We start from the raw sequence: 27,277 nt of genomic DNA on the forward strand, positions 1-27,277 counted from the left end.
CCAAAACACTAAGGACCCGAGCAGACGCCTCTCTGAACTCGCCCTGCAGCACTGCTCTCGACCTGATGTGCGATTCACTTCATCCTCTCAGAACCTTCGGGGTCCCTGCCTTCTCCCGCCCACCCCCTCAGGTTTTTTCACTGAGGGGAACTCGGTCCTCCCATTTGACTTCTCTCACACCCCAGCGCCAGAGTCTCCTGACTCTGGGGCAGCAGCCTTCCCGCCAGTCCACGGCTGGGCAGCCTCACCCCGAGGAAGCACGTTCCATGCAATGGTGTCTGTGATGGCCGTGAAAATCCAGTTCAGCTCGCCCAGGGGGGTCCTCCTGTCGTTCAGCCGCCCGGGAATCCTAGGAAACACGAAACAGTCACGGAGATGGAAACAAGTGACGGGGCAGGCGGAGGTGGGAAGAGAAGGGGTGAGGGGACGACGATGCGTCAGATGGGGGTAGGGGAGAGACTCGGCCACTCCAGGAGGACCTCCATGCCTCGCCGTGATCTTTGAGACTCCTGTACGTCTAACCTCACATCTTAAAACTCAGCCTCCACTTCACTTTCTTCCCTCCCCCATCTGCACAGGAGCAGCGGGTGGGCCCCTCCGGCACCCCCGTGTGATAGCAGGCACAGAGCTCTGCCGACCAGGCAGGCCCCCAGGACCCTGGAGCCCCCAACAGCCTTGCTCTCAGCCTCCAAGTGGACGGTCCCCACACCCTAATCAAGACACTCCTGTTGGGCAGGACACGGGTCACCTCCCAGAAGCCGAGGACAACGGGAAGACCTCTGTGGGCCCAGCTCTTCACCACACAATCAGTCACCTGTTCAACATCAAAACAGACCTAGTCAGGCCTACATTCCACCTCTTAAATTCACAAGTAGTCCTGGGCACAGCATTGCTGGACTGAAAATGCCAGCGGTGAGGATGTGAGAGGCGGGAAAGCAGCATCACACGCCTCCCAGTGGGGCGTGTGAGGGGAGCTGGGCTTGCTTCCCCGCCCCCTGTGGGGAAATTCGAGCACAGGAAGAAAAAACACAACAGACAACTGGCGACACTCTTTTCAGTGATGCTCCATTTGCGGCCACTCACATATGACACCTTGGGTGTATGAGCTGGCACAATCCTTCTGGAAAGGACAGACATACGAAGGACAGAAAACATCTGTATCCTTTCCTCAGTAAGTCTGCTCCCAAGAATCAATCTTGAACCAGAAACGAAGAATGTGGAAACAAGGTATGTTTTGCAGTGTTTTATCTATAACAGTGAAAAGTCAGAAACTACCTATGTGACCAATAATAGAGAAATGATTAATTATGGAACAACCACAAAGAAATAACTACAAGCTATTAAACTGTTGTTTATGAATATTTTAATGATATGGGGAAAAGACTGCTTTGTAACATTAAGTAAAGAAGCGGGACAAATATCGTGCCATCATAATTACACAGAATACGTACAAGGAGAGCCGATCAGGAGGAAAGCCCCACAGTGAGGTGGTGGCGACACTCTCCTTGTCTTCACATTTGCGCGCAGTCAGTGTTGGCTGCCACGCCTCTGCCCACTCACCCGCCTCTCGCCCTGGCAGCTGGTGGTGACAGGACAGCGTTCTTGGAAGACGGAGGGTCTGCTGAGGTCTATTTCCAAACCTGGACCAAGCGCATCATGGGTGTGTGCAGTGCCCCTTGAGTCAGGTGAGGCAACACAGCCCCAGCTGGCTCCTTGGGGTTTGACCCTTGGGAAAGGCCACTGCGTCCCCAGCAGTGAGGAGCTGCCCTGCTGCCGGCACTGCGGCCGAGCCATCGGAGGGAACAGAGGCCACTCCTTGTCAGGTGGAGGTCAGTGTGCATTTAGGTGTGTTTTTTAAATCCTCATCTTGTGACAATCACTGGCAGATAAATGCAAAACTAAGACTCTCACTATGATCTCCTGAAAATTCTACTAATGTCTTTCACTAAAGCTCATCATGAAACCACAGATCAAGCCATCTGCCTGACCGATTTCAGACAGACCTCGGAACCATTCAAAGTGATCAATCATTCCAAGACCCATCTGCATTCGGCAGCCTGGGGTGACAAAGGTGGGAGTGAGTCCCACTTCCCTCCCTTTTCACGTCATTTAGAATTAAGTCACTTCAAAAAAAAAAAAAAAAAAAGAATTAAGTCACTTCAGAAACTACTTGTTTCCGTTTTCCTTTCTGTAGTTGATCCTACGGACATCAAAACCCAACCCGCTCTGGAAGCCATCTGGGTCAGCGATGCAGGGCCACGAAGAAAGGAACAGCACGGAGTGTCAAGCCCAGGACACATTTTGTTACACAAGTTGCTTTCACCTACCCCTCCCCCCAATTTCACTAATAATCAAGGTGGTTCTTTTAAAATTTAAACCCACAGTGTTAATCAAGGACTAACTTTTATGTGAAAAGCACAAAAAGCTATAGTTTAGGAACTGGGAGATGAGAAAAACGAACTCTAGTCCCAGCTGTGCATGTCTGGGTAACTTCTGGCGTCTTGCTTCTCTGCTCTGAGTCACCCAGGTTAACCTCATATGCAAAATGGGGACCAAAATAAAGTGGATAGCACTTCCAAAGGAGATGCAGCAGAGAGCCAGCAGATACTTCCTTGGAAAATGCATGCCACCTCCTCAAACTCCTCAACACCGCTGTCTGCTGTTGGACTTATTCTCACCTCCCCCGACATCTGGGTTCACCTACAGCTTCCAGCACTGCCCACTGTGTGGAGTCTGACTCCAGCAATGGCGACTCTGCTTCTGGATCTTACAAGATGACCCAACCTGAGGTGTCTGCCTTCACCCCTTGCTTGCTGCCTTCACAGCTCAAATTTAACATGTCTAAAATCAAGCTCATCCTCATTACTGCCATCTTCTGCTCCCCTGTAGCATGTGTCCTTGCTCCAAGAGTCCCCGTGGATTCTCTTCCATCAGAGCTCGAACCCTCAGAGACAGGGCCCACTCATCTCTTCCCCAAGTGTAGCACGTGTTTCCTGCTTCTTGCAAGGCACCTCTTCCACTGCCTTTTGGTAACCACTCCCACTGCAAAGGTATCCTCAATGGCCTTCTTGATCCAATTCATACTAGGCAGGGTGATGGCCCCCGGTATACCTTTGTTCAAAAATCTACAGGGTTCTCTGCTTACCGCTACAGTGGTTTCAAATAGTTCCCTCTATTTCAACAAAATCTCACTTGGAATAAAGGAAAGCAGAGTTCCTCTGGCTGGAGGGGTGAGGGCTGGGAGCCACCAGCTTCCCAGTGGCCCACGCCTCCCCAGATGGGTCACTGCGAGGCCTCCGAGGAGCAAGGGTGAAAACACTGCCAATGGAGTTAGGTAGAAAGTTTCCACTTGGCTTCAAAGCCATCAACTTGACGCAATAAAGTTTGAAACTAGTTCCCTCTGGTTGGGTCCATTACCTCGCAGTTGGACAAAAATATCAAACTCAGTCTCCTCTCATTTGCCCACTTGGAACAGCCTCCCACCTGCCTTGGGCTGGCTCTGGCTCAGTCTTCACAAGCGAAGACCAACTTCCCTGTCCATGAAGATGTCTTGACCACAACAGCCTTTGCTCAGATCCTTTTCAACGGCATCTCCCTCGGGATTTCTTTGGCAGCCCACCGATTGCTTACTTTTCTTTTTATTTATTCAGTGTTGCTCCATGCATGTTAATTATCTGTGTAACTAGGTAATAAATTCCTTGTAGGCAATGACTTACTTTCCTTGATGTAAATCAGTCTCTTCACAGATTCTGGCAGAGTGCTGAGCACATGCACGAGCTCACAGCCCACACATCTGACTCACGTTACTTCCCTACTTAAGAACATTTGCTCCCACTTGGCCAGCAGCTCCCTGAACCCCGTGTGGTAGAGTGACCGACATGGAGGGGCACCGCCCAGACCCCCCAAGAGGGGCTGGCTGCTCAGCGGGAGGAGTATGTTCGGGTACACCGTCCAGCTGGGAGACGAGCCCGTCTCAGCTGTCAGGTTGGCCCCAGCTGATGATCCCCAGGGCAGAGGTGCGGGGCCTTCACAGGCGGCCCGTGCTCTGCAGCTCAGCATCATGGCCGCTGCTTCTTCGCCTCCCTCCTGTGCTTCTCCCCAATAAGCTTGTGTCCCTTGTCTCTGTGTCTGCCCCCACCAACCAGCCAGCACCGTGGTCTGGGGTAGGTGTCTCACCCTGCCTGTCCTCACTTCCATTCGTTACTTTCTGTGTCTCCCCAGCTTCCTCTCTCGCCAACACACCGATGTCTAGCTACATGGAACTTGTCCTCCTCAAACAGCTCACGTGCCTCCAAACCTGCGCAGACGCCCTTCTGCCTCCCTGGTCCAGGGGTCCCCCCAGGCTTTCAGGTTCTGCTCTGAGGCCCCCACAGAATTCCGTAGACGACAGCTGGTGGCCAGGCTACGTCTCCCACTAGGCTCGGGGCTCTTGGACGGCAGGCCCACGTGCTTCCTCGTACTAACCCAGTGTTCACACATAGCATCTAATGCATAACAGATACATATTTGATGAGTGAGTGGATGGATTCTTGCTGCATGATCGCAGCTCTGTGTAAATAAAATGCTAAATGAAAAACTATGGTTTCCAAGAAAATGACACAAACTCACTAAAAATACTCAAGTGATAAGAAGATAACACAAATCATCCCAAATTTCACCATCTAAGAACCACTAGAAACATTTTGGTGACCATTCCTCCAGATATCTCTTTATGCACAAAATCAAATAATTTTAAATGCACTGAAATAACAATATGAAAAGACATGCTACATTTTTGTTGAAAACATCCACCAATACACTTAGGAAAAAAGTCTGGGAGGATCCGCACCAAAGTAGTAACAACGATTATCTTGGCATGGTGGAGATTATGGATGATTTTAATTCTTTTTGCTTATCTGTATTTAATAATATATATGCTGAAAACACACTACTTGCATAATAAAGAAAAATGAAACTATTTTTTTAATAAGAGGGAAGCCAAGCAAGTTTATCCAAAAAGGGAAAACATTTGAAAACTTCATGTTTTATGAATTTACATCATCTCATATTCAGTTCAAATAAAGGATGATGCACTTTTACGTTGTCTGCTTTAAATGGCTTTATGAAAATGACGGTGCAGAGAACTTTGGGCTAATTCATTTACTTAATGCAAATAATTCATTACTTAGAAATGCTCTGTGACTAAGAAAATGGGGAGGTGAACCCAGCAATTAAAAATTCATTCATTCATTTATTTATATTTTAGCTGTGCCAGGTCTTAGTTGTAGCACGCGGGATCTTTGTTGTGGCATGTGGGATCTTTTTTTAGTTGCTGCATGCGGACTCTTAGTAGCGGCATTCAAACTCTTGGTTGCAGCATGCCATGTGGGATCTAGTTCTCCAAACAGGGATTGAACCCCAGGCCCCCTGCATTGGGAGCATGGAGTCTTACCCATCGGACCACCAGGGAAATCCCCAGCAATTTTTTAAAAAAATAATTCTTTTGAATATCCAGGTCCGTATATACTGGTTAGATATTTGGTTAGACAGATAAACGAGACCAGGGTTCTCAACCTGTGGGGTAAGGACAGTGCTCATGATGTCACCAAAAGGAGTCCCTGAATATGTGTGTAGGTACATTTTCTCAATCAGTTAATGCTATACTGAAATCAGACGTATGCGCGCACGGATACACACAATCTCAATCATTCTAAAAATTCAGCTGAGTGGGAAAAGAAAACTACTTGACATAAATGAAGGTTGGGAACTTCTGCCCTAGATAGTACATTTTGGGACATATTTCTTCATATGCTGACATTCTGCTGAACCGGACCAAGCCACATCTCTATAAGACTTCTTTCTAATGTCTCTTTATTTAAAATTGTGTATAATTCAACGATAATATTATCTGTATTTCCTATTACACAATGGCTTTTTTCTAGCCATTCACAGATTTCAAGTGATGATCATCCAAGTCCATTTCAGCGTGTATGGAATCTGCAGTTTATAAAGTGCGATATGGTTTGTTTGCAGCCTGAATGGTTTGCAGTTTTACAGAGGAGTCCCCCTTTAATTGGACTGAGGGACTACATCTGAGTAGTCCAGAGGAAGGAAATGAGAAACACGCAGTAAGAAAGCCTGGTTGGAAATGTAGCCACACTTGTTTAAATGCAGAAAGCCTGTGGACGATACACTCAGCTCTCAACACTCACCCAGAGACACTCAACTGTGCAGCCACTGGGATGCTATCTTAGTGCTGAGTCAGCCGGGCCCTAAATTACATCTGCAAAGCCTGGGACGCACGGTTCAATTACTCTCTTAGGGTTTAGAAGACCTCCTGGCATTGGCAGGTGAGGTGACTCAGACCATTCTCCCACTGAGAACAACCAGAAAGGCTGTGTGTGTGTATAGGTGTGTGTGTGTGTGTGTGTGTGTGTGTGTGTGTGTGTGTGTGTGTGTGTGTGTGTAAATCTTTTTGAAGGCAATGGAAGGCTGGCAAGGCTGTGGGGAATCATGGGGCCAAAACCTGAGAGAGAAAAGCCCCAGGCTTGAGCCGGCACCTGGGGCTCCATTTGTCCCAGAGGTACCTGGCAACTCTGAGAGGCAGAGAGCCTAAGCTGAGCTTGGCAGACTCACAGGCTGGAGAACAAAAACTGAGGGCCCACCAAGGAGATGGAGCTCAGGTAAAACCCCCAGTCTTGGAGCTGGGTGCAAAGGATGAACTAGAAATAACACAGACCTCACAGCCTCAAATCATCGCAGATTTCTGTACAATTTCCATTTTCAATTTGCAACATTCAGTAAAAAATAATCAAGCATTTATAACAAACATAAATGGAATATAATCGACAATAATTTTGAATCACTACATTGTATACCTGAAAATAATATAATATTGTAAATCAACTATACCTCAAAAAAACTCCAAACAAAAAAAACAAACAAAACACCCCCAGGCATTTCTAGGTTTAAAACCAAGAAAAACAACTGACAAGAGAAAGAGATGGACAGAGGATTCAGATAACGGCAATATCAGACACCAACTTCCAAATAATTTTACTTAATATGTTCATGGAATTAATGCACAGGATGGAAAACTCTGGCAGAGAACTGGAAACTATAAATAAACTCTGAAATCCGGGAACCTCAAGAACTTAACAATACAGTATATTAAATTTAAAAACTCAATAGATGGGCTGAACAGCAGATCAGACAACATTGAAGAGAGAAATGGAAGACAGGTCAGAAAAAAAATACTCAAAATTAAGCAAAAGAGACAAGAGATTGGGATGTAAGAAAAAAAATACATAAGAAACAGTGGATATTGTGAAAAGACCTAAGATGTACATACTGGCGTCCCCAAAAGAGAAAATGCAATAGAAGCAATATTCAAAAACACAACGGCTCAGGGACTTCCCTGGTGGTCCAGTGCGTGGGCTCCACACTCCCAACGCAGGGGGCCCCGGTTCGATCCCTGGTTGGGGAACGAGATCCTGCATGCATGCCACAACTAAAAGTCCCCATGCCGCAACTAGGAGTCCACATGCCACAACTAAAGATCCTGCATGCCGCAACAAAGATCCTGCATGCCTCAGCTAAGCCCTGGCACAGCCTAAATAAATAAATAAATATTTAAATAAATAAAAAATAATAAAAAGCATTTAAATAATGCAAAAAAAAAGAGTCACTCTTTAAAAAAAATACGATGGCTCAGAATTTTCTACAACTGATGAAAGACATCAAGGTACAGTGTCTTAGTGAGCTCAGGCTGTCATAACAAAATACCATAGACTGGGCGGCTTAACCAACTGAAATTTATTTCCTCACAGTTCTGGTGACTACAAGTTCAAGATCAGTGTGCCAGCATGGTCAGGTTCTGGTGAGGACGCTCTTCCTGGGGGCCATAATTCAGTCTATAGCATTCAGGTTGAAGAAATGCTATAGACATAAAGCAGGACAAATACAAATAATGCCCACACAGGCACATCAAAATAAAACCGCCAAAATCCAAGACAAAGAGAACTTCCTAAAAATAGTCGGAGGAAAAAAATGCATATAACTTTCAAGGGAACATGTATTAGTAAGGGTCTCGTCAGGAGACAAAAACCATGCCAGTAAATTAAGCAGAGATATTAAGCAGTATATTAAGCATTTAATATTAACTGCTTTAACTAAAATATGGAGATTAACTAACTACTAAGAAGGACAAAAAGAACTCTAAAAAAGACAGGATTGGTATCTGTAGGGAGCAGCTACTACCTCTTCAACTCAGGGAGTACACCCAAAGAAGGAGCAAATTTGGAAGAGGCCCCACCCAAGGCTAAGAGTTAGATCTTGCTGGAGAGGGTGTGGCTGCACCCCACTGGATTATAGAGAAAATCATTACCCTGCAGAATACAGGTGCATAAATCTTTAATAAAACGTTAGTAAGTCAAATCCAGCAGTATATCAAAGTGTAATACACCATGATCAAATGGAGTTTATCACAGGAATGCAAGGTTTGTTTAAATTAACATTTGAACATCAATAATGTAATGAAACTATTAACAGAACAAAGGAGAATAAACTATTATCTTAATAGATGTAGAAAAAGCATTTGATAAATTTCAACACCTGTTTATGACAAAAACTCTCAGGAAACTACTATATACAAAAGACAACTTCCTCAACCTGATAAAGGATATCTATGAAAAATTCACAGCTCAAATTACCTTTAGTGATATAAGATAAAATGTTTTCCCCTAACTGATCCTTAATTAGGATCACGGCTTGGAGGCTCAGTTTCATCACTTCTATTTAACTTTGTAGTGGAGGCATTAGCCAGTGCAATAAAGAAAAAGGAATTAAAGACATAAAGATATGAAAGGAAGAAGTAAAATTGTATTTATTTGCAGATGACACAATTATATACATAGAAGATCTTAAGGAATCTGTAAAACAGGTATCAGAACTAATTAGTGAATTTAGCATAGTTAGAAAAATGAGGCTATTATACAAAAATCAAATGCATTTCTACATGCTATCATTGAACAATTTAAAAACTGAAATTAATTTAACAAACTATTTGCAAAATATATACAGTTAAAACTACAAAGCATCAAGATAACTAAGTCAGTATGTGATAATGATCATGGTAGATGAACCCACTTAGTGCTACAGAAACACCACGAATAAATATCTAAATTAGACTGAGGACTCCAAGAACTAGAAAAGGGTAGAAGGGAATATACCACAGTTAAAAACACAAGTTTTGAGCTATAAAGTTTGGGTTTGGTTCTTGAACTTTTACTTACTATTGTATGACTCTACTTCTTTTATGCTCCATCCCTTGAAAATGCCAATAAGGACCCACTTTTTTGGATTAAGTTAAATGAGATGAAGTATGTGAAGCACAATGGTTGATAAATAGGTACTCAGGTACTCAGGTAGATGCACATACAGCTCTAATAATAAACTGACTCTCAAGAAAGGTCCCTTGTCAGGGAACTAAGATCCCACAAGCTGTGCAGTGAGGCCAAAGAAAAAAGGAGAGAAAGAACTGTTGGGAGGATACCCAGTGAACTACAACAAGAGTGTTCAGTAATGATGGTGATACAGGTGAAATGCCTCAATGTCCAGCAGATGCCTACACCCTCCGTCACTTCTCTGCGGTACTTAAAATTCCAGAAACTAAATACAACAGTCAGCAACAAAAGAGGAAGATCTGGTCCAGCATCACTACATGATGGGGGTTAATGTCCTCCTGGACATGTGACATGCACTGCTGACTGAAAGCTTCTCTCTGGTCACCCAATCCTGATCTCACTGACCAGACCTCTGACCAGAACTAGGCAGAGGCCTGAGGATCTCCCCTGCTCTCACACAGTGACCTCGAAACATCTGTCTCTGACTTCCTCGTTGTAAGATGTATCCCCTCGAATCCCCTTGAACAGCTCTGGCCACTCCCCTCAACAGAGAACTTCACTTTATACTGCATTTGTCACAGTCAGAGATGTTTGATGCCATTTTCTGAATTCATGGGATTAAAATTAAAAGTAAACAACAACAACAAACTACAAAGTATTGCTACGGTAAATTTTTAAAAGACTTAACTGGGGAGACACACCATGCTAATGGATCAGAAGACTCAGTATTGTTAAGACAAGAATTCTCATCAAATTGGTCTACACATGCAACGCAATCACAGTACAAATCCCAGCAGGCTTGTTAGAAACTGATGAGCTGATTCTAAAATTGACATGGAAATGCAAGGAGCTAGAATAGCCAAAACCATTTTGAAGGGGAACAGATTTCCAGTAAAGCTACAATGATCAAGATAGTGTGGTTCTGGCATGAGGACAGACATAGAGATCTATGTCATAGGACAAAGCAAAAGGACTACACAATTATATTCAAACGATTTTTGTCAAAGGTACCAAAATAATTTAATGGGAAAAAGACTTTATTTCCATGATGGTGTGGGAACAAATGTATATACATATAGAAAAAACTGACCCTTGACTCACTGCACATCATGTATAAAAGTTAACTTGAAGCTGATCATAAACTTAAACATAAAAGTTAAAACCATAACAGTTTTAGGAGAAAATCTTCACTACCCTGGGGTATGCAAAGATTTCTTAGGTGGGACACAAAAGTATAAATCATAAAAGAAAAAACTACTAGCTCAGATTTTATCCAAATGAAAAACTCCTGGTCTTTAAGAGACTGTTGTGAAAATGAAAACAAAAGTCAGACTGACCCAAAATATTCACAAGATGTAGATGTGACAATGACTTATATCCAAAATATGTAAAGGACTCTTGAAGACAAACAACACGATTAAAAAGTTGGCAAGAGACATGAATATACATTTTATTAAAGTATATAAATTAATGGCCAATAGCACACGAAGAGCCACTTAGCACCATTAGTCACTAGGCAAATGCAAGTTAAAGCCACAGGACACAGCATCACACATCCATTAGACAGCTAAGATTAAAGAGACTAAGAACACCAAGTATCAACATGGATGCAGAACATCTGGCCACTCACACATGACTGGGGTGAATGCTGAGCTGGGAAGTTTCTGATAAAGTTAAACATACACCTGCCACACCACCCAGCCATTCCATTCTTCAGACACAAAAGAATACAGTATCATCATCTATTTATCTGAAGCTCTAGAAAAGATAAATCTAATGTATGAGAAAAAGCAGAGCAATGGTTGTTTGGGCCTGGGGGCTAGGGCAGGGGATTAACTGGGATGAGGTACAAGGGAACTTTTAGGACATATTTTGAGTGTGATGGTGGTCCCATGGGTGTATAAAGCTGCCAAGACTCATCAAACTATATACTTAAAGTGAGTTCATTTTATTGAATGTAAGCTATATTTCAACAATGTCAATTTAAAAATGTAAAAACAGGGGTTTCCCTGGTGGCGCAGTGGTTAAGAATGCCTGCCAATGCTGGGGACATGGGTTTGAGCCCTGGTCTGGGAAGATCCCACATGCCGTGGAGCAACTAAGCCTGTGAGCCACAACTACTGAGACTGCGAGCCACAACTACTGAGCCTGTGCTCTAGAGAGTGCAAGCCACAACTACTGAGCCTGCGCACCACGACTACTGAAGCCCACGCACCTAGAGCCTGTGCTGCACAACAAGAGAAGCCACTGCAATGAGAAACCTGCACACTGAAACAAAGAGTAGCCCCCACTCGCCGCAACTAGGGAAAGCCTATGCGCGGCAGCAAAGATCCAACGCAGCCCAAAATAAATAAATAATTTTTTAAAAAGTAAAAACAAATGAAGGGGAAATTACAGCATTTTCAAACAATAAAAAAGTAACTTTTCACTGGCAAACCTGCACTAAAGGAAATAAAGAAAAATGATCTCAGATGGAAGCTCTGAGGTGCAGAAAGGAATGAAAGACAATAGAAGATGTAAATATATGTGGGTAAAAGTAAGCATTAACTCTATAGAATATTAATAATGTTTATGGAGATGATAATATATGGAGTTAAAATATATGACAGTAATTGCATACAATTAAGGAAATGAGTAAACGAAGTTAATTGTTCTAAGGTCCTTGCATCACCTGGAAAGTGGTAAAAGTACTAATTTACATTAGACTTTAATAAGCCTGGGGTTGCCAAAACTATGGCCCCGTGGCCAAATCCAGCCAGCAGCCTATTTTTTGTATGGCCTGAAAGCTAATAACAAGCCTTATAATTTTATAGGGCCGTAACAGAAGATAAAGAAGAACAAACAACAGAGACTTTATGGGGCTCACAGAGGCTTAAGTGTTCACTGCCTGGACTTTAACAGAAAGCACAAGGAGACCATGGCTCTGGGTAGCCACTCGAGTGTAGGAAAAGAACACATAGTTAACAAGCCAAAAGAAGGGGAGGAAGGGTAGTAAAACTGTTAATCAATCCAAAAGATGGCAATGCAGGAGAAAAAAAGGAAGGTGTAAAAAAGAAATGGGGGAAAAAAACAAAAAAGAAACAGGGTGGCAGATTTAAACTCAAATATGTCAATTATTATATCAACTATAAAAAGACTTGATACTTCAATTAAAGTCACCAATTTTGGGGACGTCCCTGGTGGCTCAGTGGTTAAGAATCCATCTGATAATTCAGGGGACATGGGTTCTAGCCCTGGTCCGGGAAGATCCCACATGCCGTGGAGCAACTAAGCCCGTGTGCCACAACTACTGAGCCTGTGCTCTAGAGCCCGTGTGCCAAAACTACGGAGCTCAAGTGCCACAACTACTGAAGCCTGCGTGCATAGAGCCCGTGCTCTGCAACAAGAGAAGCCACCGCAGTGAGAAGCCTGTGCACCACAACGAAGAGTAGCCCCCGCCAGCTGCAACTAGAGGAAGCCCGCGGGCATCAACAAAGACCCAACACAGCCAAAAATAAATAAATAAATAAATTTATAAAAAATAAAAAATAAGGGTTTCCCTGGTGGCGCAGTGGTTGAGAATCCGCCTGCCGATGCAGGGGACGCGAGTTCGTGCCCCGGTCCAGGAAGATCCCACATGCCGCGCAGCGGCTGGGCCCGTGAGCAATGGCCGCTGAGCCTGTGCTCCGCAAGGGGAGAGGCCACAACAGTGAGAGGCCCGTGTACCGCAAAAAAAAAAAAAAAAAAAAAAAAAAAATCAAAAATTTTCAGTCTGGATTTAAAAACAGAACAAAAGTCAACTATATCCTGCTAAAAACAGATATGCCTTAAATATATAAAGCTATAGAAATATATATAAAGATACCTGCTTAAATATATATAAAATGATTTATGTGTAATACATAAAATTATGTACACACACATTAGGCACATACATATGAAAAGACACACTCTACAAACGCTAACCAAATGATAGCTGTGTGGGTATGCTACTATCCTACAAAGCGGACTCTATGGCAAAGGCATTACCAGAGATGAAGAGTGACATTTCTTGGTGACAAAAGGTTCAATTCAGGGCTTCCCTGGTGGCGCAGTGGTTGAGAGTCCGCCTGCCGATGCAGGGCACATGGGTTCGTGCCCCGGTCTGGGAAGATCCCACATGCCGCGGAGTGGCTGGGCCCGTGAGCCGTGGCCTCTGAGCCTGTGCGTCCGGAGCCTGTGCTCCGCAACGGGAGAGGCCACAACAGTGAGAGGCTCGGCTCGTGTACCGCAAAAAAAAAAAAAAAAAAAAGGTTCAATTCATTCTACCAGGAAGGGGAAATCAGTCATGGCTAATATGTCCTTCTGCATTTCTGAAGGACAACGCATGTGGTCAAAATGGGAATGGGCTTTTAATTTAAAGTAAAATGACAATAAATTGTCAAAATTACTTCCTGAACAAGAAGAGAAGAGGAAGTTGAGGTATATGTATCAGCAATCATTTAATTAAAAATGTGCAGATTATAGGAAACCATAACATGGCATTAGGCTGAGGGCACAACAGGCATTCAGGATGATGGAAGAAATTTTCACATACTGAGGTATGGGTAAGTCATTCTGGCTTATACATGATTTGGCCTGAAGTTGATGTTAACTAGAACAGCCTGTCTTATGGCCTGTTTATCATACATTGTACAACTGCTTTAACCACTAAAGAAAAGAATGCAATATCCAGGGAATTCCCTAGGGGTCCAGTGGTTACGACTCAGCACTTTCATTGCTGGGGCCCTAGGTTCAAGCCCTGCTCAGGGAACTAAGACTCTGTAAGCTATGTGGCACGGCCAAAAAAAATGCAAAGTATCCAGAAGAATGTCCACTTGAAAACAGGGATAAATGCCTCCCTTCCTATGACACCCATGCTAGTTCTCCTTCCAAGATAAGTTCCCTTCTCAGATGCCAAGGTCATGCTGACTTGCAGTGTAGCTGCTAATCTGTCTCTTTTGAAACCTTGAAGGGATGTACCTCTGTCATGTTTGGTGTATCTTCTTTGTTTTGACAGGATATAAAACTGTGCTGAAAACCATGCTTCTCCAGAGAAGCTCCTCAGAGCTACTGAGAGGCTGTCCTGGACTACAGCCTTCAGTTTGGCTCAAATAAAACTCTCTTCTATCCCTTATTATAGATTGTTTATTGATTATTTGTGTCAACAGGGACTACCAATAGGAAAAGACGAGCTATATATTAAGAGCACTGACAACTCGAGGTTGGACCATTAGGGAGCCAGTATGTCCAGGTCCTCAGGGATCATAAGAGGCTTTCAGACTTTTTTTTTTTTTTTTTTTGCTTTCAGACTTTTTTGATCACAACTCCTAGCAAGAAATGCATTTTGCATGGTGACCTGATATACACATATACACAATCACATGTAAATATACACATTCAAACAATAGGGCCAGAGAGCATTCATGTTGCTAGAAAAACAAGGATATTTTCTAACCTTTTCTCTTTTTTTTTTAATGCAAGGCTGTGACCCACCAAACTGATTTTACAGCTACTAATAAACTAGGACCTGCAGTTTAAAAAAAATGTTGACTTAAATGAAGCTCTTGTTAATTTCTCCAGAAGATATTGGCTATCAAAATAGTTTGATGGTGAACAAAGCACCTGAGAGATGTGAAAGATTAGAAAATTACATAATTCTACCTCTGAATAAGCTGACTGATATTTTTCAAAAGCCACACAGGCAGCTTGTGTCCTAATGATTTAAAAAAAAATCTGTACTGAGCCTTTAAATCGAATGGTTTATGTGTGCAGCACTGCTGTTCCTCACATCCCTTTCCTTCTGCCTTTAACAGCTCCCACAGAACAGAAGCCTGCCAATCTTTACTTGTGAAGCAAATGTAAAAAAATGTATCTTAAAATCCTGGGGCGAAAGGAGTGATGATTTCCAAAGCTCAGTGGTGAGCAGGAGTTAAAACAACACTGGAGATAATCTCCCTTTTACTGAATTTATTACAGAATGATAAACTATTGCCCGTTCCCGGAGCCAGCCAACAACAGCACCAGTACTGGCACAAGTCCCTCTGGACACTGCGAACAAAAACCAGAGAGACATGGGGTCAAAGAGAGGGAGGGAGGGAGTTTCCTGCGTGCTTATTCAACATGTTTACGACACAATGAAAACAGGTTCTTTTCTATTAAATAGTACAGAAATAAATCTGAACCTAAGATTATTTTTTAAGCATTCCCTGGAAAAACCTGATTTTCTTTGGCCTTCCTGGTGTCAAGGCTGATCTTCAGACAGACCCTTTACTGAGAGCTACAGGCCCAGGAGCCAAGCAGAAGTCTCCTCCAAGCAGAGTTCTCTGAAAAGCTGCTAAAAAGCCTGTAACATTCGGAAAAGGCAGTTTCTAAAATGAGAGGAAGAGGTGAAATCCAGACGAGCTCCAGGGAGCACCCCTCTTGGTCCAGACGGGCAAGGAGCACTTCCCTCCCGAGATGCTCCCCTACCTTCAGGCTGTGCTCTCCAGGCGTCCCCCCTTGAATGTACTGAAGCACCCTCACTGGGAGCTTCTCTGTAAAGAAGGTGGGAGAAGGGGAGGGTGAGGGTGGGGCTGGTGGAGGGCGGAGCTGGCCTGCTCAGCAGCAGACTTGGATGTAATGCCTCCAACGTTTCAAAGAGATTGATCCTAACCTTTCTAGCCCATGAAATGCCCGGGTTACTCCACACCTCGTGTGGAGCAGGACTGCCGGCAGCCTTGCTGGAAATTCTGTCTCTGTCAATTTGTTAAAACATCACAGAAACAATAGTTTCCAAATACAATCAGGTTGTGTTTGCTGTTCTTGATCTTCCAGGATAATTTTCCTCTGAGGTTTTCCTGGCAGGGCTGCATTAAACAGACATGAGCGCTCCTCTTCCTCCCAGGCACCTGGTGTCCGGAGACCAGACACCTAGACTCATGAAACTCATGTCACCTCCCTTGTAAGACCTTTCCTGATATGTCCACAACCAAAATGAACACTTCCTCCCTCTCAACATCAACACACGAACTTGCAGGATGTTAAGGGATCCTTCAGTTTACACGCAGCACGGAGATAAGGGTGTGGAGTCAGAGAGGCCTGCGTGTGAATCCTCCAGGCTCTGCCACTTCTCACTGTGTGACTCTGGGCAGTTACCTAACCTCTCTGTGGCTCAGTCACACCGTCTGTGCCACCCAGACCCACAGGAACTAGAAAAGTGGAATGAGCTAACACCTAACAAGTTCACACAAAACCTGGTACATCGTAGGGCTCAGAAATTACAGCTGCTCATATTTATTTGCTACAAAACCCCGACAAGTTCTAAAACAAATTAAATCAGAAATTTTGGAAGTGCCCAAATAAACTCAACCCCTACGTTTAATATAACAAACATGATAATTTTAAGAGCAACCTAAGTTACATGTAGCACATTTTCACTTTTGTAACTTGTAAAGTAGCCTTTGGGAAAATAATTCCAAATTATATATCTGAGAAGGACTCACATCCAAAATATATAAAGACCTCTTACAATTCAATAATCAGAAGACAACCCAGAGAAAGTGTGGGTAAAGATGTTAACGGGTACCTTGCCATAGAAGATAGACAGATGGCAAATGAGCAAAGGAAAGGTGCTTCACATAGCGTGCCTTAGTGAGTTCAAATTAAAACCCCACACTCACAAGAATGGCTATAATCAAAGGAGCAGGCGATGACAAACGTGGAGAGGAGGTGGGAAACCCCACCTCTCAGGCACTGCTGACGGGAATGTGAAACACTACAGCCACTTCGGAAAAGAATTTGGCAATTTTTTAGAAGTTAAACATAAATTTGACCATGTGACCCAGCAATTCCACTTCTAGGAATCCACCCAGGAGAAATGAAAATAAATGTCCACCTAAAGGCTTGTACATGAGTATTCATAGCAACATTCCTCCTAAGAGCCAATGATTGATGATCAATGATATGGATAAATAAAGAAATGGAATACCATTCAACAATAAAAAGGAATAAAATACTGGTACGTGCTATAATATCAATAAACCCTGGAAACATTATGCTAAGTAAAAAAAAAAAAAAAAAAAAAGACCCCATTGTTTGATTCCACTTACATGAAATGTCCAGAAAAGACAAATATACAGAAAAGAAAGTAGATTAGTGGTTGTCTGGAGCTGGGGTAGCAATGGGATTAACTATAAATGGGCAAAAGGGATCTTATTAGAGTGATGGGAATGTGCTAAAACTGGATTATGGTGATAGTTGCATAAATCAGGGGATTTACTAAAAACCATTGAGTTGTACACTTAAAGTGATGTGTAAATCACACCCCAAAAAAGCTGTTGGAAAAAGTACAACAAAGACAACCCTCAAATGCCCTAATTGGACATATAAGTGATACTACAAAACCCACTTTATTTTCAAAATGTCACGTTTTCTGCATTGACCCAACAACGAGGCAGGTGGGAGAGAATTGTTTGTTGTCGAGCTACTTAATTTTGCTACACTAAAATTCTACTTTTTTTTTTTCTTTTTTCTGGCTGTGCCGTACGGCTTGCGGGATATTAGTTCCTGGACCAGGGATTGAACCTGGGCCCTCAGCAGTAAAAGCACGGAGTCTTAACCACTGGACCGCCAGGGAACTCCCCAAATTCTACTTTTTAGTAGATGTAAAATTTTCTCTCTTCCCATTTTTCCTTTCTTTCCTTTAATAAACCAGTAGCTTTCTTCCACTTGGAAGTCATCTATTTCTTGCTTTTCCTGGCATCCCCAAAACTCATGCTGCCTGGGTTGGAGGGGCCTTACACATCGTCTCCAGTGCAACCACCCTCCGGTTCACCTCGCCCCTCACAGCCCTCACTCTGCCTGGTGTGCGCTCCCTGCTACCCAGCTTGTCTCGGGGGTTCTGACCACTGGGCAGTTCTTCGGGATACCAAGACTGCTTTTGCTGAAGCTCCCGCCCGGCAGCTCTGACGCTAGCACTTCTTGGTACCAGACAGATACATGTAATTCACCTGAATCTCATGAGTCTTCTATTATCTAAAACAGTTACCTGTCATTCCAGAGCCTTCTCTGCTCCAGGCTAAACATCCCAGTTCCTTAAAGTGCTTCTCACATGGCCGCCCACTTCATGTCCCACCCCATCCCCTCAGGGTCTATCACCTCCCTTCTCTAGATTTTTCTATTTTTGGAGCAGTCATTTCAAAGAGTTGACCCAAATTAAGTTCAGTTTACTAAAATACTGACTTTTTCCACAGGGGCTAGTGTTCTATCAAATTTTCCAAATCCCATACTTATACACGTGACTTCTGAGGAGCACTGTGAGATCTATATACATAATTCTGATCAACTGCATTTAGCTACTCAGCCTGTCGAGACCTTTTTATATTCTAGTATTGGGTTCACCTCAAAGTTTTCTTAATATGAGCAAATTCTTAGTTTAGCTCTCATTACTTCTACTAACAGTATCGTTACTGTTGATCTGAGTTTCTGAAAACTTTTTGCATCATTTTGCTCTACTTTCTATGGTTAATTATTAAACGCATCCTCGTTGTAGCAGAAGAATGGTGCCATCATGAAGATCGTGCAATGGTGAGGCGAGTTGTTGGTGCTGTCACATCTAAACTGACTCCTGCTATACCTGGAAGGAGGAGCATTCTGGCTGCGATCCCAGTGGTAAAAAGCAAAGCTTTACAGCTCTAAGACATGATACATGGCGCACCAAACTGACCTGGGCCATCATTCATGGAAGTAATCTTACAGGTCTCGCAAAAGGACCAGCTGGCCACCTTCTTCGGGTAAGATGAGGGGCAACCCTCCCGTGGCTTTCCAACTGTACCCATTCTCCATCTTGCAAACAGGGCGCATCCATCAGGCTTTGTACTACTGCTCCCTTTGGTGGAGAGCTGCAGCTAACAGACTTACAGAGCAAAGCATGGCCGGTGTTCCTTGCCACTGATTCAAATACTGCCTCCTCTGTGAAGCCCAGCCCGTGGGTCCTCCTCCATGGAGTTGGCCCCAGAATCTCCAGCTTGCCGGGGGCTCTCTCCTCTCTGGACCACTATCCTCTCACAGGCATTCACTGACTGCCCACTACACGCTGTCCACACAGCAGAGGAGGCCAACCTCTTACCAACCTCTTACTGAGCATCCAGTCCAATCTCAGCTCCAAGAGGCTTGCAGCCTAGTGAGCTCAGGCCTTCCTTGTCAATGGTTCTACAGATATGAACCTGAGCCCCCCGATCAGTTTTTAAGCTCTTGAGGACACACCATCTCGTACACTGTTAGTCTTCTCCCATCATCACCCCCTAGCAACTGGTGTGGTACACACCACCGGCACTCCAACATTTGTCGGTGGCTGGCACGGAAGCGTAAACGTCACCACATAACCGTACAGCAACCCAGCAACTATAGTTGGAAACAATCTGGCTCCATCCCCTATTTAGGTGCTAACCAAGCTACTAAGTGCTCAGCTTCCCTGTGTGATGTAGTGATTTGAGTCAGACTCGAGAGGCCACTGTGAACCCTCTAAGTGCATTAATTCTAAATACTGGACCTACGAATGTCCTTCCAGGGTGGCACCTGGAGCACACCAAACTTGTGCCCAACTCAGTCTGCGAGGCTGGGATGCTGGGACGCTGTCTGGTTGGGATGCTGTCCCCCACCTTGCGTGGCTGGCTCCTTCTGGCCAGGTGGATCGCCCTCCAGGAGACAGGCCTTCCTGGCTGCTCAATCAGAGAAGCACCAGTAACTATGTTATGGCTCCATCTAGCACACTTTGTAATTTCGTATTTTTAAATTTATGTTTTCATGTTTCCTTCTCCTGATAAGAATGCGAGGGCACACACCAACTCTTTGCTGAATGAATGAATGAACAGTCCAAGGAAGAGATGCCTGGTTCCTAGGCGTGTTTAAGCTTAAAATCTCAGATGCCCCTCTCAAAAGTAGGCATCTCACGTGTGACTCATTGGCTTCTAGTTCAGAAGACGTGCTCAGATCAGCATGAGCGAGTGTTGTCTCTGGAAAGAAAACCCGGCACAATGACCAGGCGGTTTGGGGATGGAGCAGGCAGGAGCTGGCTTTGCCACTTACAAGTGACTGAGCAAGACATGCGACCTCCTCTCGTCTTGGTTTCCAGGGTCTGAGATGGAGATGGTGCCCTGGACTGGTGTGTGGACCAAAGAGCCAATGCACCTCCGACAGCTCGGGCGCACCAAGGCCTGTGCCAACACGGGTGACAGCGGGGCTCTGAGTCCTGTATTGCGGGACAGGTCTAGGGACCACAGCTTAGTGTAACTGGTCCCCCACCCCAACCCAATGAAGCAGCACCCACTGCTGGGCTGTAAGGGAGAGGATCATGTTGCAGAGCTGGACTTGAACAAGCTCTGAGAGACAGGTTTACAAGAAGTAGACTAAGAAAGGAGGGAAGCAGTGCCAGCTTCAAAAGGGACAGAAATGGGATGAGGCACTGACCCAGCCTTATCTTCTCCATTATGGGCCTGCTGCAAAAAGCGTCCCCGGAGGCACCAGCAAGACTCAGGAGACAATGTCACCACAAGGAAGGCCAATCTGAGAGTGACTGGTAGGCACGCACTGAGCCCCCGGTGGCCTTCCCCTCTCACCGCCTGACACCTGCCTTCGATTAAGAAAAGCCGCCTGCACTGCCATCTGCATCCCCAGATCTCATGGATTCAGCATCCATTAGAGACCCACAGACATATTTTCTTCAGGACACTAGGCGGGCACCGAGGGCACCAGGCTCCAGGAGATGAAATGAGTGCCGCCGATGTTTAAAGGCCCTGAGTGGCCCTGTGCAGCCTTTGCTTGGATGACAAAAGGCCAGGATTTGGTCCCACTGAGAAGGAAATGGACTCTCTCTGCACTGTGAGCAGATGCCCCACGGAGGCCTCGGGAACCTCTCATGCTCCCCGAGCAGCTCATCCATGGCTTCCTCCCAGACAAGCCTCCTTCACGCTGGCTGATCAGCACAGGCCAGAGAGACCGTAAGGGGTGTGGGGACCCGCCCTCCTTCCCCGTCCGACCTGAGCAGGATCACAGCGCAGAAAAGCACGGTCCTGCCACTCTCCCCAGTGGTGGCGCTCCAAGACCAGGCTGACCGATGCCTGCTTGTGGGGCTGGGGAGGATCTGTGACTCTGTTCCACCTCAGTGCTCCCACATTTCCGCCAATTACTCACATTCTCTCCACTGCACCATCTCTGGGGGTTTTGTTTTCCCCACTTCATTTCCAAATTAGCTTCCAGTGAATCATTACTCATCTTCTCAGTGACTGGCAGGCGTTAATGAATTACTGATTTTCACCTTCAACCAGCCAATACAATATATTTATGTTGGAAAGAAAGGTACTTTTTGAATCAAGACTGGTATCTTTTGACAGTTTTCCTTTGAAACATAACACATGTGTACAATTACAGCTTGACATCAGAGTAAACTCTAATCACAGCTACCGAGCAGCAGGCATGGGCTGCCGCCAGCCCTGGACCTCTCTGCCCATACCTGCCCCATGGGACGCCGCTTCCCTTCCTGCCACGATGCTGGGACAGGCCACTCAGCAAGGCCCAGGCAGTCAGACACTGGGCTGGCTACTTGCCTGCTGGCGCCTCGGTTTCCCTGTCTTTTGAATGTGGACAATAATAGCACCTCCCTTAGAAAGGCTCTAGGAGGACTAGAGAGTTAATATATGTAATGCACTTAACACAGTACCTGGCACATAGCAGGTGCCCAATAAACATCACCTATTATTCTTCCTAATTCTCAACTAAAGAATCATCGGTTATCCTGTACTCTCAAGTCACAATTCATGTATGTTTTTACCTCTTCCTCACTGTATCCGCAGGACTCAGATGAGACCAGGATTCTTTTTTTTGTTTTAATTAATTTATTTTTATTTTTGGCTGTGTTGGGTCTTTGTTGCTGCGCATAGGCTTTCTCTGTTGTGGCGAGTGGGGGCTACCCTTCGTTGAGGTGCGCAGGCTTCTCATTGCGGTGGCTTCTCTTGTTGTGGAGCATGGGCTCTAGGCACGCGGGCTTCAGTAGTTATGGCATGTGGGCTCAGCAGCTGTGGCTCGCGGGCCCTAGAGTGCAGGCTCAGTAGCCGTGGCGCATGGGCTTAGTTGCTCCGTGGCACGTGGGATCTTCCCGGACCAGGGCTTGAACCCGTGTCCCCTGCATTGGCAGGCGGATTCTTAACCACTGCGCCACCGGGGAAGCCCAAGACCAGGATCCTTAAGATGGAGACTGCAGCTAAGTTAAAACGTTCAAGGTTTCAACCGAAAATCAAGCTCCAAATCCAGGCTCAGCTTCAACCACTGCTCCTGGACTAAACAGGGGCTAAACTGCTATTCAAGGTTCTGAGGAAGCAGGACACAGCAACTCATTTTATGCAAGACAGTGGATTGTTAGCTATTTAAAATATGCTGTTTACACAACAGATGTTAATTATGAATAATTTTTTGGTGCACTCTGCACCTCCAGTGATCAGAATACTAACAGCCTCATGGAATAACTTCCACGTCTTTCTGATTCCTGGGAGCTTTCTGAGTACCCTAATATTTCTAGCACGGTTTAAGTGTTTTATTACTTTGTTTCAGGGCTGAAAAATGTCCCTTAATTTCCAAGCATGGATCGTATTGCCAGTCTCTCAAAGGATTCGGAATATCGTTGGAATATAAATATGTACTGCAGTGGCAACATACCTATTTATCAGGCTGCTGGGTTCGCTTAGATAATTAGAAATCGGGAGATTTCTCAGAGAAGGTTCACTGTAATTTACTTCTAGACACAGCAGCTTAATTAGAAAACAAATTCCTTGCCTAGCTTTAAAGATTGCTAAATAATTACTACACACACACCGCCCATGTATTCTCTTTGGTCTTGTGCTGAGACTCTAAACAACACATTTTGCACATCTGACAAAGGTGGCCAAGACTGGGAAGGGGTTAATCCTTGATATCCTGGGGAACCTTACGCTGAGCTGCTGCACAGAGGCAGCTGTTTGAAACAAACCACATTTATCAAAGAATTACAATGCAGCAATTCTGAAGTGTGAAACTTTTCAATCAATTTCTCCAGTGCTGGCAAAGAGGAGGGCGACGACAGGATCGGGCTGCATTTCTGACTGTTTACTGGCAGTAAGGGAAGGTGCTGGAAGATGGCTGGAAAGGCAGGTCACGCAGGTGAAGCTTGGCGTCACCCTCAAGTCCCCATGCCTGACGCTCCCGACCCCGAGGCTCTTGGGGGCTCCTTGAATGGGGTCACCTGCCATGCAGCGTGTAGGGCAGGATTCCCTCACCAGCTCATGCTGACATTAAGAGCCGGCGCTGGTCCTAACAAGCTGTGGCCCTGGAAACATGGGCGTGCACAGAGCCACACGCAGGGGAAGGAGTGGCAGCTCAGGCCATGTGCCTGCCATCCCGGTCCACACACGCCAGGCTTTGGCATGGCCACTCGCCAGGCTGTGCCAGGACCATCCTTCACACACGCAGCGCAGGCGCCCAGGAAGGGAAGGGGTGGGCAGAGGACCGGATGGACGTTATTCTTTTCTGCAGGTCATTAAACTTGAAGGAAACAAAATCCAACAACACAGGCCAGTGCCCTTCCTGTTTTGTTTCATCTCTGTATTGTGACTTGTCACTCCAGTCAGGTGGTATGGTGACCAGGGACACCTTCACCCTTAGGGGTGATGGAGAGGTTCTCAAGTTTAAGATTTTCCACGTGGTGAGCTGAAACCAGTCATACTGGATGCAAAATGCCTTAAAACGCTCGTGAAACCAGCAACATGTCAGTGGCAGCCCCATCATCGCTCTGTTGATATGTCTCCAGGAGCTCCCTGACATTGGTTTATCCACACCATCCACACAGCCCACGCCATCCACACACAGATACTTTCCATGCAGGAATATTTTCTTAGGTGCTTCCTTGCTGATAGGGTTTCTTCCTCTCCCCCACCAATCGACAGTGCTTAGGATTTTGTTAGGAATAAAGAACTGCTAAAGAATAAATGAAATGGGACCAAGGGATTGAGCAAAAAAGCCAATTTCTGTTTGGTCCTGTAATTGTAACTAAGCACAAGTTATCCTGCCAATTAACCTGGACCCACAAACGAGCTGCACTGGAAGCCCACGTGAGGTTCCCACTTTGCCCCCTAAAGGCTCAGCTTGCTCAGTCATGCCGCCAAGAGGGTGGGGTGAACGTCCCTGGGAGAAGCATCCACGACGCTCCGCTAGACACTCCCTGCACCTGTTCTGGTGTGTCACAGCCACGTCCCAAAGGCGGGCGGGCTAGTGCAGAGGAGGGGCATCCAGTGGACAAAGGGCACTTGATATGGTGAGAATGGCCATCCAAGGAGAGCACTGCCGACAAGACGGAGGAAAAGGGTAAATCAGCCTCAACAGCCTGGCCCAGAACATCAGTTTAGGCACTCAGCATGGCAAGGATTCACAAGTAAGGAATCACCTCAGAAGACAGCTCCCGAGTGGACCTGCTTCACCAACGTGCAGGTAAACATGACGATGAGTTATGACCCTGACGGAACCCCAAGCAGCCCCAGCACAGCGAGTGGAGACCAAACACAGCCCCAGAGAGGCGGATGCCAAGACCTTGCTGCATCCAAGAGCTGCATATGTTGACCAGAAATCTCCAGAAAATGACGATAAAATAGGTGAAAAATAATAAGACATTGTCCCCAGGAAGGTTCTCTGAATACAGAAACCTCAGCAGCCTGGAAGACTCTACTGAACACAGATGTGCTGCATTTCTCTCTAGCCTTATAACTGCAAAATCACATCTGCTTCTTGAAATTTTTTCTTCTTACAGACTGTAAGCACAGTTGGGGGAAAAAAATCTAAAAATTAAAAAAACAGAATGGCATTTTAAATGGAAAAGTCTCTCAAGTGAGCTACAGAAATTAAGAACTTGTATCTACTCAGAAATAGATCTCACGGTTCTAGCGGCTGGGTATCTTAAGGAGCTGCACATCTGGATTTCTACTAGCGCCATATAACTAAAGTTTGGAGTTTGTCCTGGCATAAAAGATAAACATAATTCAACCCCACACATTCACTCTAACCTTGGCCAGGCTACGAGGGGAGCAAGCCACGTGGCACCTCCAACTGAAGACGATGATGTGGGTGCATTTCAGCTGAACTATACTTTTGCTAAGTTGTATTCAGAGAACGATGACTCAGACTCAAATCAATGTACCTTGAAAAGTTATTCACGATGAAAACTCGAGGTTTCTAAAATGTCTTCTTCTTACTCTATTTTTGTCACCACCATCACAAACCCACCCAAATGAAGCTCCATCTGGGGGGAAAACTGTGGCTCATTCTGGATGTTTGTAGCCTGTCCCAATTAATCTGGACAACACGCTTTTCTAAAATGCAAACCCCTCTGGAATGGGAATGTTCTCTTTAAATTGCACAGCTAGCTGGACTTTGGGTACACAATTTTCCAGAATTTGTGTGGCAGCATTCAGCCGATGGTGGACAGGCCCGGTGTATGAAAGACACTTTCCCCCTTCAGTCTTTATCAGAAATCCAAATGGCTTCAGAAATGCAAAGTAGTATTAACCATTATCCCCTCTGCAGCTCGGCGGGAGAGTGGAAAAAGAACAGAAGTATTTGTGGGTTGATGCCCACAGAGCCAACAGTACCACATGCTCCTCCATCCGACCTGTATGACAGGGACAGATGTGGGGGTGACAGGGGTGTGCCCAGCGAGTGTGACTCCTGAGGGTGAGGCCAGGACACCAGCCACGTCTGTCCATCTGCAGTCTTTCCACCACACATCCCCTTTCTCGCCTCCATTCCCACTCAGGATGCTATTAATGATGTTTTTCTTTTTAAATTAAAACACACAGACACCCAGTCCTTTAGCATTTCACCAACGTTGTAGTATCACCTGGCACAGGAGATGGGGAGATGGAGAAAAGAGGACCCTGTGAACCAACCTTCATAGGCCAAAGTGTAGACTCACCAGCTGAGAAAGTCACTTAGCCCTGGGGAAGGGGAGGGGTCAACACTGGGTGTTTCCAGGAACACTGGTGGCTGCAAACTCTGAAGTCCTGATTTAGGAAAATTGTGCTTGATGAAAAATACTAAAATCTTATTATATAAGGGTGTTTGCTTCTATATTTCAATCCTCATTAGCCAGTTTAAGTAGTAAGAGTAAAGCTTTCTCCCCAAGAAACAATGGAGCACATTTCATGGTAGAAAGACCCCTTCCCTCTCAAATTCTGTTCTCCATTTCCTCTGGTCCCCGCTTCCCTGGTTCAGGTGTTTCTGCTATGACTTCCCTTTAGTCATTCTGACCTGTATCTCTTACAGGGTATCTTATTTCCCCCACATTCTATATTAATCGTATTTTTGAAGTTGTCGTATAGTACATTGGTTTGGGGTATGTGGCGCTATGATTTTAGCATGTGTAGGTTTGGGGAACCAGCACCACACTCAGGATAGTGAACATTCCATCACCTTCATCGCCTCTCTCTATAATCCTGTTCTCTGACTCTGCAGTTCTGTCTCTTCCCGAATGCCACATGAATAGAACCAGACCTGTGTCACCTTTCACTCTATGAAGGACCTCTGGGACCCCTCATGGCTGTGGACCCGAGGGCCTCCCTTCTTCCTGGAGGCGGTGCTACTCTGTACGGACGCACCACAGTCTGTTTATCCATTCACCCCCAGGACATTCCGGTTGTTCCTAGGTTTGGCTGGTGATGAACAAAGCTACTATAAACATGCTTGTACAGGACTTTGTATGAACCTAAGTTTTCATTCCTCTAGGGTAAACCCCCAGGACTGGGACCGTGGGGATATATGGCGAGGTATGTTTAAAGGGACAAGAAGCCAAGCACTTCTCCAGAGTGGCTGCACCGCTCTGCCTCTGCACAGCAACGTGTGGG

At 45.2% G+C, this 27,277-nt stretch overlaps 1 protein-coding gene across 3 annotated transcripts in view; it reads right to left on the reverse strand.

Annotated features, from left to right (window-relative positions):
* The window catches only part of RPTOR (regulatory associated protein of MTOR complex 1), a 337,818-nt gene that overhangs the window by 93,329 nt on the left and 217,212 nt on the right, over positions 1–27,277 (reverse strand). For all 3 annotated transcript variants that reach the window (XM_059048339.2, XM_059048338.2, XM_067021425.1), the window contains one exon: positions 249–349. In XM_059048339.2, coding sequence (XP_058904322.1) covers positions 249–349 — 101 coding nt within the window. The remainder of the gene's footprint in view (positions 1–248; positions 350–27,277) is intronic.

The sequence above is a fragment of the Kogia breviceps genome, chromosome 19 (assembly GCF_026419965.1).
Source record: "Kogia breviceps isolate mKogBre1 chromosome 19, mKogBre1 haplotype 1, whole genome shotgun sequence".
Lineage (NCBI taxonomy): Eukaryota > Metazoa > Chordata > Mammalia > Artiodactyla > Physeteridae > Kogia > Kogia breviceps.